The 14,053-nt window shown below is 47.7% G+C and overlaps 1 protein-coding gene across 11 annotated transcripts in view; it reads right to left on the bottom strand.

The window, feature by feature from the left end:
- Positions 1 to 14,053, bottom strand: part of cep112 (centrosomal protein 112) — a 315,718-nt gene that overhangs the window by 204,173 nt on the left and 97,492 nt on the right. For 8 of the 11 annotated variants that reach the window (XM_052516014.1, XM_052516012.1, XM_052516011.1 and 5 more), the window contains one exon: positions 2,975 to 3,061. The exons of the other annotated variants lie outside the window; for them this stretch is intronic. In XM_052516014.1, coding sequence (XP_052371974.1) covers positions 2,975 to 3,061 — 87 coding nt within the window. The remainder of the gene's footprint in view (positions 1 to 2,974; positions 3,062 to 14,053) is intronic. 11 annotated transcript variants of the gene reach the window in all.

Below are 14,053 nucleotides of genomic sequence, written 5' to 3'. Positions count from 1 at the left end.
GAGCGAGAGCGGGAGAGGCTGGGTAGTGGAGGAGCTGTCACTGTGTCTCCTGTCAGAGACAGTTTAAACAGAGAGAGGGATGGAGAGCGAGAGCGGGAGAGGCTGGGTAGTGGAGGAGCTGTCACCGTGTCTCCTGTCAGAGACAGTTTAAACAGAGAGAGGGATGGAGAGCGAGAGCGGGAGAGGCTGGGTAGTGGAGGAGCTGTCACTGTGTCTCCTGTCAGAGACAGTTTAAACAGAGAGAGGGATGGAGAGCGAGAGCGGGAGAGGCTGGGTAGTGGAGGAGCTGTCACCGTGTCTCCTGTCAGAGACAGTTTAAACAGAGAGAGGGATGGAGAGCGAGAGCGGCTGGGCAGTGGAGGAGCTGTCACTGTGTCTCCTGTCAGAGACAGTTTAAACAGAGAGAGGGATGGAGAGCGAGAGCGGGAGAGGCTGGGTAGTGGAGGAGCTGTCACCGTGTCTCCTGTCAGAGACAGTTTAAACAGAGAGGGATGGAGAGCGAGAGCGGGAGAGGCTGGGTAGTGGAGGAGCTGTCACTGTGTCTCCTGTCAGAGACAGTTTAAACAGAGAGAGGGATGGAGAGCAGAGAGAGGGATGGTGTCTCCTGTCAGAGACAGTTTAAACAGAGAGAGGGATGGAGAGCGAGAGCGGAGAGGCTGGGTAGTGGAGGAGCTGTCACTGTGTCTCCTGTCAGAGACAGTTTAAACAGAGAGAGGGATGGAGAGTGAGAGCGGGAGAGGCTGGGTAGTGGAGGAGCTGTCACCGTGTCTCCTGTCAGAGACAGTTTAAACAGAGAGAGGGATGGAGAGTGAGAGCGGGAGAGGCTGGGTAGTGGAGGAGCTGGGTCTCCTGTCAGAGACAGTTTAAACAGAGGTGGAGTGGAGGAGCTGTCACTGTGTCTCCTGTCAGAGACAGTTTAAACAGAGAGAGGGATGGAGAGCGAGAGCGGGAGAGGCTGGGTAGTGGAGGAGCTGTCACTGTGTCTCCTGTCAGAGACAGTTTAAACAGAGAGAGGGATGGAGAGTGAGAGCGGGAGAGGCTGGGTAGTGGAGGAGCTGTCACTGTGTCTCCTGTCAGAGACAGTTTAAACAGAGAGAGGGATGGAGAGTGAGAGCGGGAGAGGCTGGGTAGTGGAGGAGCTGTCACTGTGTCTCCTGTCAGAGACAGTTTAAACAGAGAGGGGATGGAGAGTGAGAGCGGGAGAGGCTGGGTAGTGGAGGAGCTGTCACTGTGTCTCCTGTCAGAGACAGTTTAAACAGAGAGAGGGATGGAGAGTGAGAGCGGGAGAGGCTGGGTAGTGGAGGAGCTGTCACTGTGTCTCCTGTCAGAGACAGTTTAAACAGAGAGAGGGATGGAGAGTGAGAGCGGGAGAGGCTGGGTAGTGGAGGAGCTGTCACTGTGTCTCCTGTCAGAGACAGTTTAAACAGAGAGAGGGATGGAGAGCGAGAGCGGGAGAGGCTGGGTAGTGGAGGAGCTGTCACCGTGTCTCCTGTCAGAGACAGTTTAAACAGAGAGAGGGATGGAGAGCGAGAGCGGCTGGGCAGTGGAGGAGCTGTCACTGTGTCTCCTGTCAGAGACAGTTTAAACAGAGAGAGGGATGGAGAGCGAGAGCGGGAGAGGCTGGGTAGTGGAGGAGCTGTCACCGTGTCTCCTGTCAGAGACAGTTTAAACAGAGAGAGGGATGGAGAGTGAGAGCGGGAGAGGCTGGGTAGTGGAGGAGCTGTCACCGTGTCTCCTGTCAGAGACAGTTTAAACAGAGAGAGGGATGGAGAGCGAGAGCGGGAGAGGCTGGGTAGTGGAGGAGCTGTCACCGTGTCTCCTATCAGAGACAGTTTAAACAGAGAGGGGGATGGAGAGCGAGAGCGGGAGAGGCTGGGTAGTGGAGGAGCTGTCACCGTGTCTCCTGTCAGAGACAGTTTAAACAGAGAGGGGATGGAGAGTGAGAGGGGAGAGGCTGGGTAGTGGAGGAGCTGTCACCGTGTCTCCTGTCAGAGACAGTTTAAACAGAGAGAGGGATGGAGAGTGAGAGCGGGAGAGGCTGGGTAGTGGAGGAGCTGTCACTGTGTCTCCTGTCAGAGACAGTTTAAACAGAGAGAGGGATGGGGAGTGAGAGCGGGAGAGGCTGGGTAGTGGAGGAGCTGTCACCGTGTCTCCTGTCAGAGACAGTTTAAACAGAGAGAGGGATGGAGAGCGAGAGCGGGAGAGGCTGGGTAGTGGAGGAGCTGTCACCGTGTCTCCTGTCAGAGACAGTTTAAACAGAGAGAGGGATGGAGAGCGAGAGCGGGAGAGGCTGGGTAGTGGAGGAGCTGTCATCGTGTCTCCTGTCAGAGACAGTTTAAACAGAGAGAGGGATGGAGAGCGAGAGCGGGAGAGGCTGGGTAGTGGAGGAGCTGTCATCGTGTCTCCTGTCAGAGACAGTTTAAACAGAGGGAGGGATGGAGAGCGAGAGCGGGAGAGGCTGGGTAGTGGAGGAGCTGTCACCGTGTCTCCTGTCAGAGACAAAGAGTTCATCGACAGTTTAAACAGAGGGAAAATGGGGCTATTTCTGTTTTATTTAAAGATTCTGTGGCAACAATGAAACCAGACGTTTTGGGAGGAAGTTGACAGATCCCAGGTGCTGGATGTGGAGCTGAGCCGATACACCCCTGGTGAAATGAAACTAACAGGGAGCCCAGGGAGGAGGGAAGGAGAAAAGGGTGTGAGCCCAGCCAATAACACATCAGATGTAGTGTCACAGTGGGAGTGGTGAAGGATGCAGGGAACATCACTCTTGTTATACCTACCCTCTGCACTGTCTCACTTTACTGTGTGTTTGTCCTCCATCATTTAAATTCATGGTTTTATGTCTGGGCGGTACTATAACCTCCCTACAGATGATATTATGGCTGTATGTGTGAAGTTATCTAAAATATCAAATACATAAACATATTAAATCATTAAAATAATTCATTGATAAGTCAGTCAGCACTCTGACCTTCTGCACGTCTGCGTCGTGCTTCTGCTGCATCTTCAGTTTCTCCTCCTGGTGCTTGGCCTCCAGGACTTTAGTCTTCATCTCAGCCTGCACAGAGACACACAGCACCATGACAGACAGAGGAGTCAATACACACATCGTCAAATGCAGCACAGGAGATGGACAAAATAGCAACGGCAACTGCCCCTGTTTTTACTATCTAGGCCAAAGTAGTGGCATTTGAGATATTTACTGTTGATGGCGCAGAGAGCATCAGCGCTGTCAATGAATCGAGCTTCATAAACATTTCTAAATATATTTATCTACAAACAGGACTTGTGTGTAGGAGGGATATACCAGACCCAACAGTGTGTGTGCGCGTGCGTGCGTGCGTGTGTGTGTGAGATAATAGTGAAAGACAGTATTAGTCAGTGACAGGAACAGGCTTGGCCAGAGAGAACAAGGCATTATGTAGGCTACAGTTATCCACTGACAGTCGGCTCCTTTCAGTTCAGCTCAATATACAGGGGATCAACAGTTCATCCGTCTGAATCTGCATGTCAAGACAGAGCTCCCAGAGCCCTTCATTCACTCCCACACACACACAATGCCACAGGAAAATAATACACACTTAGTTAATACGCCAGAAGTGTACACACACAGACAAAGTAACACACATCTACAAAAGTAATTCTAAATATTTATACTCACACACTCAAGCCAGGTAGACACATGAACACCCACTTTCAGATACGGCTTGCTATTACAGAGTGGCCTTAATAATAAACGAGAAGCACATACCCTCTCAGTGTCTACCTAACACAGCTCCTCCTAAGTCATATGTCCTTCTCATCAGCCCTGCCAGAGGTCATGTTGCTTTGTGGCTTCAGGTTTCCTGAGTAAAATACTGGCGGACACAGGCCTTTCATCTGGCTAACGAGACGCTCTCACCAACACGTGGGGAGACTGATAGGAGAGGCCATCCTGTCCCGTGGCGAGCCCTGTATGGGCACCTTCCCCTACTTCTTTGAACTGCCGATGGCGGTTTGTTGTGTTGTTGGCTCACTCTGTCTAATAGTATACCTGATCTGATTGCCCCTGGGTGAGGAGAAGGCATGACATGTGCTCCTGATCTGATGTGCCATTGTAGAACTGTCTGGCCTCAGGACTTGGCAGCTCTGGGGCCAACAGACACACAGTCATCCAGTCAGCGGAAAGAGTTTGCTAATGTTGTCAACACAAATGGGAATTAGACAGGATGAGTTCGTATTGCTTTGTGACTAATGTACTTACTCACAGGTTTTAGTCACTGGAGGGTTTGATGCATTGCTCAACTCTGGGGCTCTGTGACAAATACGTCCTTCCAGGTTGGAAAATACCTTTTGGGCAGTCATGTAACCTGTATCTGCGGAGGTAGCTTAGATGGTTAAGTCCCCTATTGTATTGACATTTGACAAACTAGCCAATACCTGCCCCATTCATTCTCACAACAACGCTAATGTTTGCTTTCGAGCAACAAGGATCTGTACCGTACTCATTCCCAGGGTCTTCTACATTCAAACTAGATGAGTCCTATTGTAAACTACTGCTTCCATTATCCTACAACTTCAACTAAGTCTGCTAGACTTATCCTCCTTCAATGGTGCCATGTGATGTTCTCTCTTGTTTCGCTTTCTTTTCTATTGAATTACCACCATTTTCTTGTGCAATCTCTGAGACCACAGGAGACTTGTTGGGGGAGAGATTAGGCTGATTGAAGTGAGGGAGTCTAGTAGATTTTTCCAGCGGCGCTCCAAAACAAGTGGGTGTCACTTTCGCATCACCTATTCAAATGGGCTTTTTAGAAAGTTTGTCAAACTACATCAGGGGCGTTTGAAAAATGGTTTATAGAGGAAATAGAAAGAGGGAAGAAGGGAGGGAGAGAGGAGGAGTGAGAGAAGAGGATGGAGAGAGGAGGAGGGAGAAAGGAGGAGATGAGGAAGGAGAGGAGGAGCAAGGACGAGGGAGAGAAGAGGAAGGAGAGAGGAGGAGCGAGAGAGTAGAAAGGTAAGAGTAGAAAGGAGAGAAAGAGGAAGGAGATAGGAGGAACGAGAGAGGAGGAAGGAGAGAGGAAGGAGAGAGGAGGAGCGAAGAGTAGAAAGAAGGAGGGAGAGAGGAGGAAGGAGAGAAAGAGGAGGGAGAGAGTAGGAAGGAGAGAGGAAGAGCAGGAAGGAGAGAGGAGGAGCGAGAGAGGAGGAAGGAGAGAGGAAGGAGAGAGGAGGAGGAATAGAGGAGAAAGGAGAGAGGAGGAAGGAGAGAGGAGGAACGGAGAGAGGAAGAAGGAGAGAGACGCGCACACCTCAGGTTTCTGCGAAGCTTCAAAATCAGGCATCTCTGTGTGACAGAGGTTTTTCTTTAGAAAAGTTGTTTCTCTCTTAGATGCCATGTTGTTGACACCCAGCTCAGGAGAGGAGAGGAGATGAGGGAAGGATGAGAGAGAAGGTAAAGGGTGAAGGTGTGTTGAGAAAGGAAAGGATAGAGAGGGAGGAGGGAGACGGAAAGAAAAAGAGAAACACAGAAGCAACTGCTCTCACTTTGCTTTTCTCAGAAGCGACCCTGGGTCCAGCCTTTTTTCCCCTTGGGGAACGCGCTCACAAAATGCCTGCTAACTGCTGGGCCCACAAAGCACAGTTGTGTTTATGTATCTTGCTCTGCAGCAGAACTACAATGCCCTGATAGAGCTTTCATCTTCCATAAACACAGATGTAGAGAATATTCCCTCTGCAGTGCCCTGCTAGCCATCTACTGAACACCATTAACATGCCATTCCTCCACTGGGAGGAGAAGCTAATGGATCTTAGCATGATAATTGTACTCTGAGGTAAAATGCAAAACACTACAACCAACAAAGTTTTTAAAAGGAAAGACTTTTGAATGTCACTTAATGTCATGATAATATTGGACTTCAGCAGAGACAAAAGACAACATTTCTTCCTAAAAACAATTCACTACTACTATTCAACATGGAGATCCCTTTAAGGACATAAAGTGCATAACTAACAAAAACAATACCCATTCAATCTAAGAAAAGACAGAATATCTGAGTACCATATGCCTGCCTTTGGATTGTCGGCCATTTTACCCTAAAAGCCACTGCATAGAGAGCTCCCTTTGGAACTTCACAAGGCTCAGTGTTGTCCTTTAACCACAATCATACAATCAGAGGGGCTAGTCGTCTGAATCAAACACAGAGCTGAGAGGCCTTCCCATAGGACCCAGGCATGGAAGCAGTTGCATCATTATGCCTTTGGAAAGCATGGGCAGATTGGAAACTGAACCTCAGCTCCAGACCCGTTTGGCCGAGCTGCAGCCATTAGAGGAAAGAATCACACAGAGCCCTGTGATGGTGCTTGTGAGGAGAACCCCAGGAGTACCAGGGGAAATTTAGTCTCTCTCTCTCGCTCTGTTTGCATGTATCAACCCATCTGCATGTGCCAAAGCAATCACATCACGTAAGCCTAATTGTAACCCTATGGGTGGGACTGGCTGAATGGTCTTGGATCATTTCATTGAATATGCCACGGCCCCATCCCATAGCACCTATGGTGTGAGCCCAGCACAGTAAGGGTGTGTGTAGTGGGATTACAAGGACTAGACTTGTAACCTCAACCATGGGTGAAAATAGATGACCATATGAGACTAAAGTGACTCAACATCATGGTGACCAACGTCTGCTCCAGCTGCCACGCTACCACACACTTACTCAACTCATCAATGAAGTCAGTAGCTTAACTGGTACAGTCAGCGATCTTATCAACTTATCAACGAAGTCAGTAGCTTAACTGGTACAGTCAGCAATCTTATCAACTTATCAATGAAGTCAGTAGCTTAACTGGTACAGTCAGCAATCTTATCAACTTATCAATGAAGTCAGTAGCTTAACTGGTATAGTCAGCGATCTTATCAACTTATCAATGAAGTCAGTTGCTTAACTGGTACAGTCAGCGATCTTATCAACTTATCAATGAAGTCAGTAGCTTAACTGGTACAGTCAGCAATCTTATCAACTTATCAATGAAGTCAGTAGCTTAACTGGTACAGTCAGCAATCTTATCAACTTATCAATGAAGTCAGTAGCTTAACTGGTACAGTCAGCAATCTTATCAATGTAGTCAGTAGCTTAACTGGGGATCAGTAGCTTAACTGGTAGTCAGAGATCTTATCAAGTTATCAGAGAAACTGGCTGTCAGGGATCTTAGCAACATAATGGCGAGGACCAGACCCAGCCAGCAGGTCATTTCCTGCTGGTGGTCAGACAAGCCACGCCATGGTGGGTGAGGCCTGCGTATAGGGCTTAATGTGGAACCACAGGAGATGATAAGATTCAAGGTGGCGAGGACGGAGTCAGAGTGAATCACTGGGACACTTCTGAAGAGGCGTCATTTCCTGCTGGTGGTGAAGGGATCTCCTCACTGAACATCTTGTACATTGATTTAGCATCTTTTGAAAGTTATAATATATAATATATGGAATTTAGAGGCGCTTTTATCAACTGAACGTCTTGTACATTGATTTAGCATCTTTTGAACAGTTAGTCCTAAAGTTAAATATACCTAGATCCCATTTCTTTAGATAACTAGTTAAGGTCAGTTATGAAAACTTAGGACACTAAAGAGGCTTTTCTACTGACTCTGAAAAACACAACAAGAAAGATGCCAATCTGCATGAACGTGCCTTAGGCATGCTGCAAGGAGGCACGAGGACTACAGATGTGGCCAGGGCAATAAATTGCAATGTCGGTACTGTGAGACGCCTAAGACAGAGCTACAGGGAGACAGGACGGACAGCGGATCGTCTTAGCAGTGGCAGACCACGTGTAACACCTGCACAGGATCGGTACATCCAAACATCACACCTGTGGGACAGGTACAGGATGGCAACAACAACTGCCCGAGTTATTTTTATTTTATTTCACCTTTATTTAACCAGGTAGGCCTGTTGAGAACAAGTTCTCATTTACAACTGCGACCTGGCCAAGATAAAGCACAGCAGTTCGACACATACAACAACACAGAGTTACACATGGAATAAACAAAACATACAGTCAGAAATACAGCAGAACAATTAAAAATCTATATATAGTGAGTGCAAATGAGGTCAAATAAGGGCAATAAATAGGCAATAAATAGGCCATGGTGGTGAAGTAATTACAGTATAGCAATTAGACACAGGAATGGTAGATGTGCAGAAGAGTAATGTGCAAGTAGAGATACTGGGGTGCGAAGGAGCAATAAATAAATACAGCGTGGGGATGAGGTAGTTCTATGGGCTGTTTACAGATGGGCTATGTGCAGGTGCAGTGATCTGTGAGCTGCTCTGACAGCTGGTGCTTAAAACTAGTGAGGGAGATATAAGACTCCAGCTTAATTGATTTTTGCAGTTCGTTTTGGTCATTGGCAGCAGAGAACTGGAAGGAAAGAAAGTGCCAAAGGAGGAACTGGCTTTGGGGGTGACCAGTGAGATATACCTGCTGTAGCGCGTGCTACAGGTGGGTGTTGCTATAGTGACCACTGAGCTGAGATTTGGTGGGGCTTTACCTAGCAGAGACTTGTAGATGACCTGGAGCCAGTGGGTTTGGCGACAAGTATGAAGCGATGGCCAGCCAACGAGAGCATGCAGGTCGCAGTGGTGAATAAAACGGATGGCACTGTGATAAACTGCATCCAATTTCTTGAGTAGAGTGGAGGCTATTTTATAGATGACATCGCCAAAGTCGAGGATCGGTAGGATGGTCAGTTTTACGAGGGTAAGTTTGGCAGCATAAATTAAGCATATTTCACTTTGTTTTTGCGAAATTGGAAGCCGATTGGATTGGAGATGCTTAATGTGAGTCTGGAAGGAGAGATTACAGTCTATCCAGACACCTAGGTATTTGTAGTTGTCCACATATTCTAAGTCAGAACCGTCCAGAGTAGTGATGCTGGACGGGCTGGCAGGTAAGGGCAGTGATCGGTTGAAGAGCATGCATTAGTTTTACTTGCATTTAAGAGCAGTTGGGAGGCCACAGAAGTTGAGTTGTATGGCATTGAAGCTCGTCTGGAGGTTAGTTAACACAGTGTCCAAAGAAGGGCCAGAAGTATAGAAAATGTAGTCGTCTGCGTAGAGGTTGATCAGAGAATCACCAGCAGCGAGAGCGACATCATTGATGTATACAGAGAAGAGAGTCGGCCCGAGAATTAAACGCTGTGGCACCCCCATAGAGACTGCAAGAGGTCCGGACAACAGGCCCTCCGATTTGACACACTGAACTCTATCAGAGAAGAAGTTGATGAACCAGGCGAGGCAATCATTTGAGAAACGAAGGCTGTTGAGTCTGCCAATAAGAATGTGGTGATTGACAGAGTCGAAAGCCTTGGCCAGCTCGATGAATACGGCTGCACAGTAATATCTCTTATCGATGGTGGTTACGATATCTTTTAGGACCTTGAGCGTGGCTGAGGTGCACCCATGACCAGCTCTGAAAGCAGATTAAATAGCGGAGAAGGTACGGTGGGATTCGAAATGGTCGGTAATCTGTTTGTTGATTTGGCTTTCGAAGATTTTAGAAAAGGCAGGGAAGGATAGATATAGGTCCGTAGCAATTTGGGTCAAGAGTGTCTCCCCCTTTGAAGAGGGGGATGACCGCGGCAGCTTTCCAATCTTTGGGAATCTCGGACGATACGAAAGAGAGGTTGAACAGGCTAGTAATTGGGGTTGCAACAATTTAGGCAGAACATTTTAAAAAAGAGAGGGTCCAGTTTGTCTAGCCCGGCTGATTTGTAGGGTTGCAGGTTTTGCAGCTCTTTAAGAACATCAGCTATCTGGATTTGGGTGAAGGAGAAATGGGGGAGGCTTGGACGAGTTGCTGTGGGGAGTGCAGGGCTGTTGACCGGGGTAGAGGTAGCCAGGTGGAAAGCATGGCCAGCCGTAGAAAAATGCTTATTGAAATTCTCAATTATAGTAGATTTATCAGTGGATCCAGTGTTTCCTAGCCTCAGTGAGGTGGGCAGCTGGGAGGAGGCAGCTGCTCTTATTCTCCATGGACTTCACAGTGTCCCAGAACTGGGGGCTATTCGATGTTAATGCAGAACGCCACAGGATGTTTTTTGTGCTGGTCAATGGCAGTCAGGTCTGGAGAGAACCAAGTGCTATATCTGTTCCTGGTTCTACATTTTATGAAAGGGGCATGCTTATTTAAGATGGTGAGGAAGTTACTTTTAAAGACTACCTAGGCATCCTCTACTGACGGGATGAGGTCAATATCCTTCCAGGATACCCGGGCCAGGTCGATTAGGACGTCCTGCTCGCTGAAGTGTTTTAGGGAGCGTTTGATAGTGATGAGGGGTGTTTCACCACAGACCCGTTACGGATGCAGGCAATGCGGCAGTGATCGCTGAGATCTTGGTTGAAAACAGCAGAGGTGTATTTGGAGGGCAAGTTGGTTAGGATGATATCTGTGAGGGTGCCCGTGTTTACGGATTTGGGGTTGTACCTGGTGGGTTCATTGATAATATGTGAGAGTTTGAGGGATTCAAGCTTAGATTCTAGGATGGCCGGGGTGTTAAGCATGTCCCAGTTAAGGTCAGCTAGCAGCACTAGCTCTGAAGATAGATAGGGGGCAATCAGTTCATATATGGTGTCCAGGGCACAGCTGGGGGCAGTGGGTGGTATATAGCAAGCGGCAACGGTGAGAGACTTGTTTCTGGAAAGGTGGATTTTTAAAAGTAGAAGCTCAAATTGTTTGGGCACAGACCTGGATAGTAAGACAGAACTCTGCAGGCTAAAACTCCCTTTGGCAGTTTAATCCTGTCTGAAAATGTTATAGTTAGGGATGGAAATTTCAGGGTTTTTGGTGATCTTCCTGAGCCAGGATTCAGACACGCCTAGGACATCCGGGTTGGCAGAGTGTGCTTGCGCAGTGAATAAAACAAACTTAGGGAAGAGGCTTCTAATGTTAATATGCATGAAACCAAGGCTTTACGGTTACAGAAGACAGCAAATGATAAAGCCTGGGGAATGGGAGTGGAGCTAGGCACTACAGGGCCTGGATTAACATCCACATCAGCAGAGGAACAGAGGAGGAGTAGGATAAGGGTACAGCTAAAGGCTAAAATAACTGGCTGTCTAGTACGTTCATAACAGAGAGTAAAAGGAGCAGAGTTCTGGGCACAGTAGAATAGATTCAAGACATAATGTACAGACAAAGGTATGGTAGTACGTGGATACAGTGAGGGTAAACCTGTGCATAGAGTGACGATGAAAGATATATTGTCCCTAGAAATATCATTTAAACCAGGTGATGTCACCACATGTGTGGTAGGTGGAACTAAAGTGTTAAATAAGGCGTATTGAGTAGGGCTAGAGCCTCTGCAGTGAAATAAGGCAATAAATACTAACCAAAACAGCAATGGACAAGGCATATTGTGTGTCACAGCATCATCAGACTGAGCTTGTTGTCATTGCAGGCAATCAAAACGATGTGCGTTACAGGGAAGACATCCTCCTCCCTCATGTGGTACCCCTCCTGCAGTATCATCCTGACATGACCCTCCAGCATGACAATGCCATACTAGCCATACTGCTCGTTCTGTGTGTGATTTCCTGAAAGACGGGAATGTCAGTGTTCTGCCATGGCCAGCGAAGAGCCTGGATCTCAATCCCATTGAACACGTCTGGAACCTGTTGGATCGGAGGGTGAGGGATAGGGCCATTCCCTCCAGAAATGTCTGGGAACTTACAGGTGCCTTGGTGGAAGAGTGGGGTAACATCTCACAGCAAGAACGGGCAAATCTGGTGCAGTCCATGAGGAGATGCACTGCAGTACTTAATGAAGCTGGTTGCAACACCAGATACTGACAGTTACTTTTGATTTTGACCCCCCTTTGTTCAGGGAAACATTATTCCATTTCTGTTAGTCACATGTCTGTGGAAGTTGTTCAGTTTATGTCTCAATTGTTGAATCTTGTTATGTTCATACAAATATTTACACATGTTAAGTTTGCTGGAAAAAAATGCAGTTGACAGTGAGGACGTTTCTTTTTTTGCTGAGTTTATGTTTTGGAGTTGGAAAATGTGCATTGAACAAATGATAAGATCAGAATACTCACTTGCCTAATTGTGCATGCAGTAGTGTGTGTGTGTGTGTGTGTATATATATATATATATATTTATCAATTGAAGTCTGAGGTTTACATACACCTTAGCCAAATACATTTAAACTCAGTTTATCACAATTCCTGATTTAATGTTAGTAAAAAATTCCCTGTCTTAGGTCAGTTAGGATCACCACTTTATTTTAAGAATGTGAATTGTCAGAATAACAGGAAGAGTGAATAATTTATTTCAGCTTTTATTTCTTTCATCACATTCCCAGTGGGTCAGAAGTTTACATACACTCAATTAGTATTCGGTAGCATTGCCTTTAAATTGTTTAACTTGGATCAAACTTGGAAAATTCCAGAAAATGATGACATTGCTTTAGAAGCTTCTGATAGGCTAATTGACATCATTTGAGTCATTTGGAGGTGTACCTGTGGATGTATTTCAAGGCCTACCTTCAAACTCAGTGCCTCTTTGCTTGACATCATGGGAAAATCAAGACATCAGCCAAGACGTCATAAAATAAATTGTAGACCTCCACAAGTCTGGTTCAGCCTTGGGAGCAATTTCAAACGTCTGAAGGTACCACGTTCATCTGTACAAACAATAGTATGCAAGTGTAAACAACATGGGACCACGCAGCCGTCATACCGCTCAGGAAGGAGATGCGTTCTGTCTCATAGAGATGAACAACATGGGACCACGCAGCCGTCATACCGCTCAGGAAGGAGAAGCGTTCTGTCTCATAGAGATGAACAACATGGGACCACGCAGCCGTCATACCGCTCAGGAAGGAGATGCGTTCTGTCTCCTAGAGATGAACAACATGGGACCACGCAGCCGTCATACCACTCAGGAAGGAGACGCGTTCTGTCTCCTAGAGATGAACAACATGGGACCACGCAGCCGTCATACCGCTCAGGAAGGAGATGCGTTCTGTCTCCTAGAGATGAACAACATGGGACCACGCAGCCGTCATACCGCTCAGGAAGGAGACGCGTTCTGTCTCCTAGAGATGAACAACATGGGACCACGCAGCCTTCATACCGCTCAGGAAGGAGACGCGTTCTGTCTCCTAGAGATGAACAACATGGGACCACGCAGCCGTCATACCGCTCAGGAAGGAGACGCGTTCTGTCTCCTAGAGATGAACAACATGGGACCACGCAGCCTTCATACCGCTCAGGAAGGAGACGTGTTCTGTCTCAGAGATGAACAACATGGGACCACGCAGCCGTCATACCGCTCAGGAAGGAGACGCGTTCTGTCTCCTAGAGATGAACAACATGGGACCACGCAGCCGTCATACCGCTCAGGAAGGAGACGCGTTCTGTCTCCTAGAGATGAACAACATGGGACCACGCAGCCGTCATACCGCTCAGGAAGGAGACGCGTTCTGTCTCCTAGAGATGAACAACATGGGACCACGCAGCCGTCATACCGCTCAGGAAGGAGACGCGTTCTGTCTCCTAGAGATGAACAACATGGGACCACGCAGCCGTCATACCGCTCAGGAAGGAGACGCATTCTGTCTCCTAGAGATGAACAACATGGGACCACGCAGCCGTCATACCGCTCAGGAAGGAGACGCATTCTGTCTCCTAGAGATAACAACATGGGACCACGGAACCGCTCAGGAAGGAGACGCTTTCTGTCTCCTAGAGATGAACAACATGGGACCACGCAGCCGTCATACCGCTCAGGAAGGAGACGCGTTCTGTCTCCTAGAGATGAACAACATGGGACCACGCAGCCGTCATACCGCTCAGGAAGGAGACGCGTTCTGTCTCCTAGAGATGAACAACATGGGACCACGCAGCCGTCATACCGCTCAGGAAGGAGACGCTTTCTGTCTCCTAGAGATGAACAACATGGGACCACGCAGCCGTCATACCGCTCAGGAAGGAGACGCGTTCTGTCTCCTAGAGATGAACAACATGGGACCACGCAGCCGTCATACCGCTCAGGAAGGAGACGCGTTCT

The sequence above is a fragment of the Oncorhynchus keta genome, unplaced genomic scaffold (genome assembly GCF_023373465.1).
Source record: "Oncorhynchus keta strain PuntledgeMale-10-30-2019 unplaced genomic scaffold, Oket_V2 Un_scaffold_3567_pilon_pilon, whole genome shotgun sequence".
Taxonomy (NCBI): Eukaryota; Metazoa; Chordata; class Actinopteri; order Salmoniformes; family Salmonidae; genus Oncorhynchus; species Oncorhynchus keta.
The sequence above is the reverse complement of the archived record's forward strand: the minus strand, read 5'-3'. Positions and strand labels throughout refer to the sequence as shown.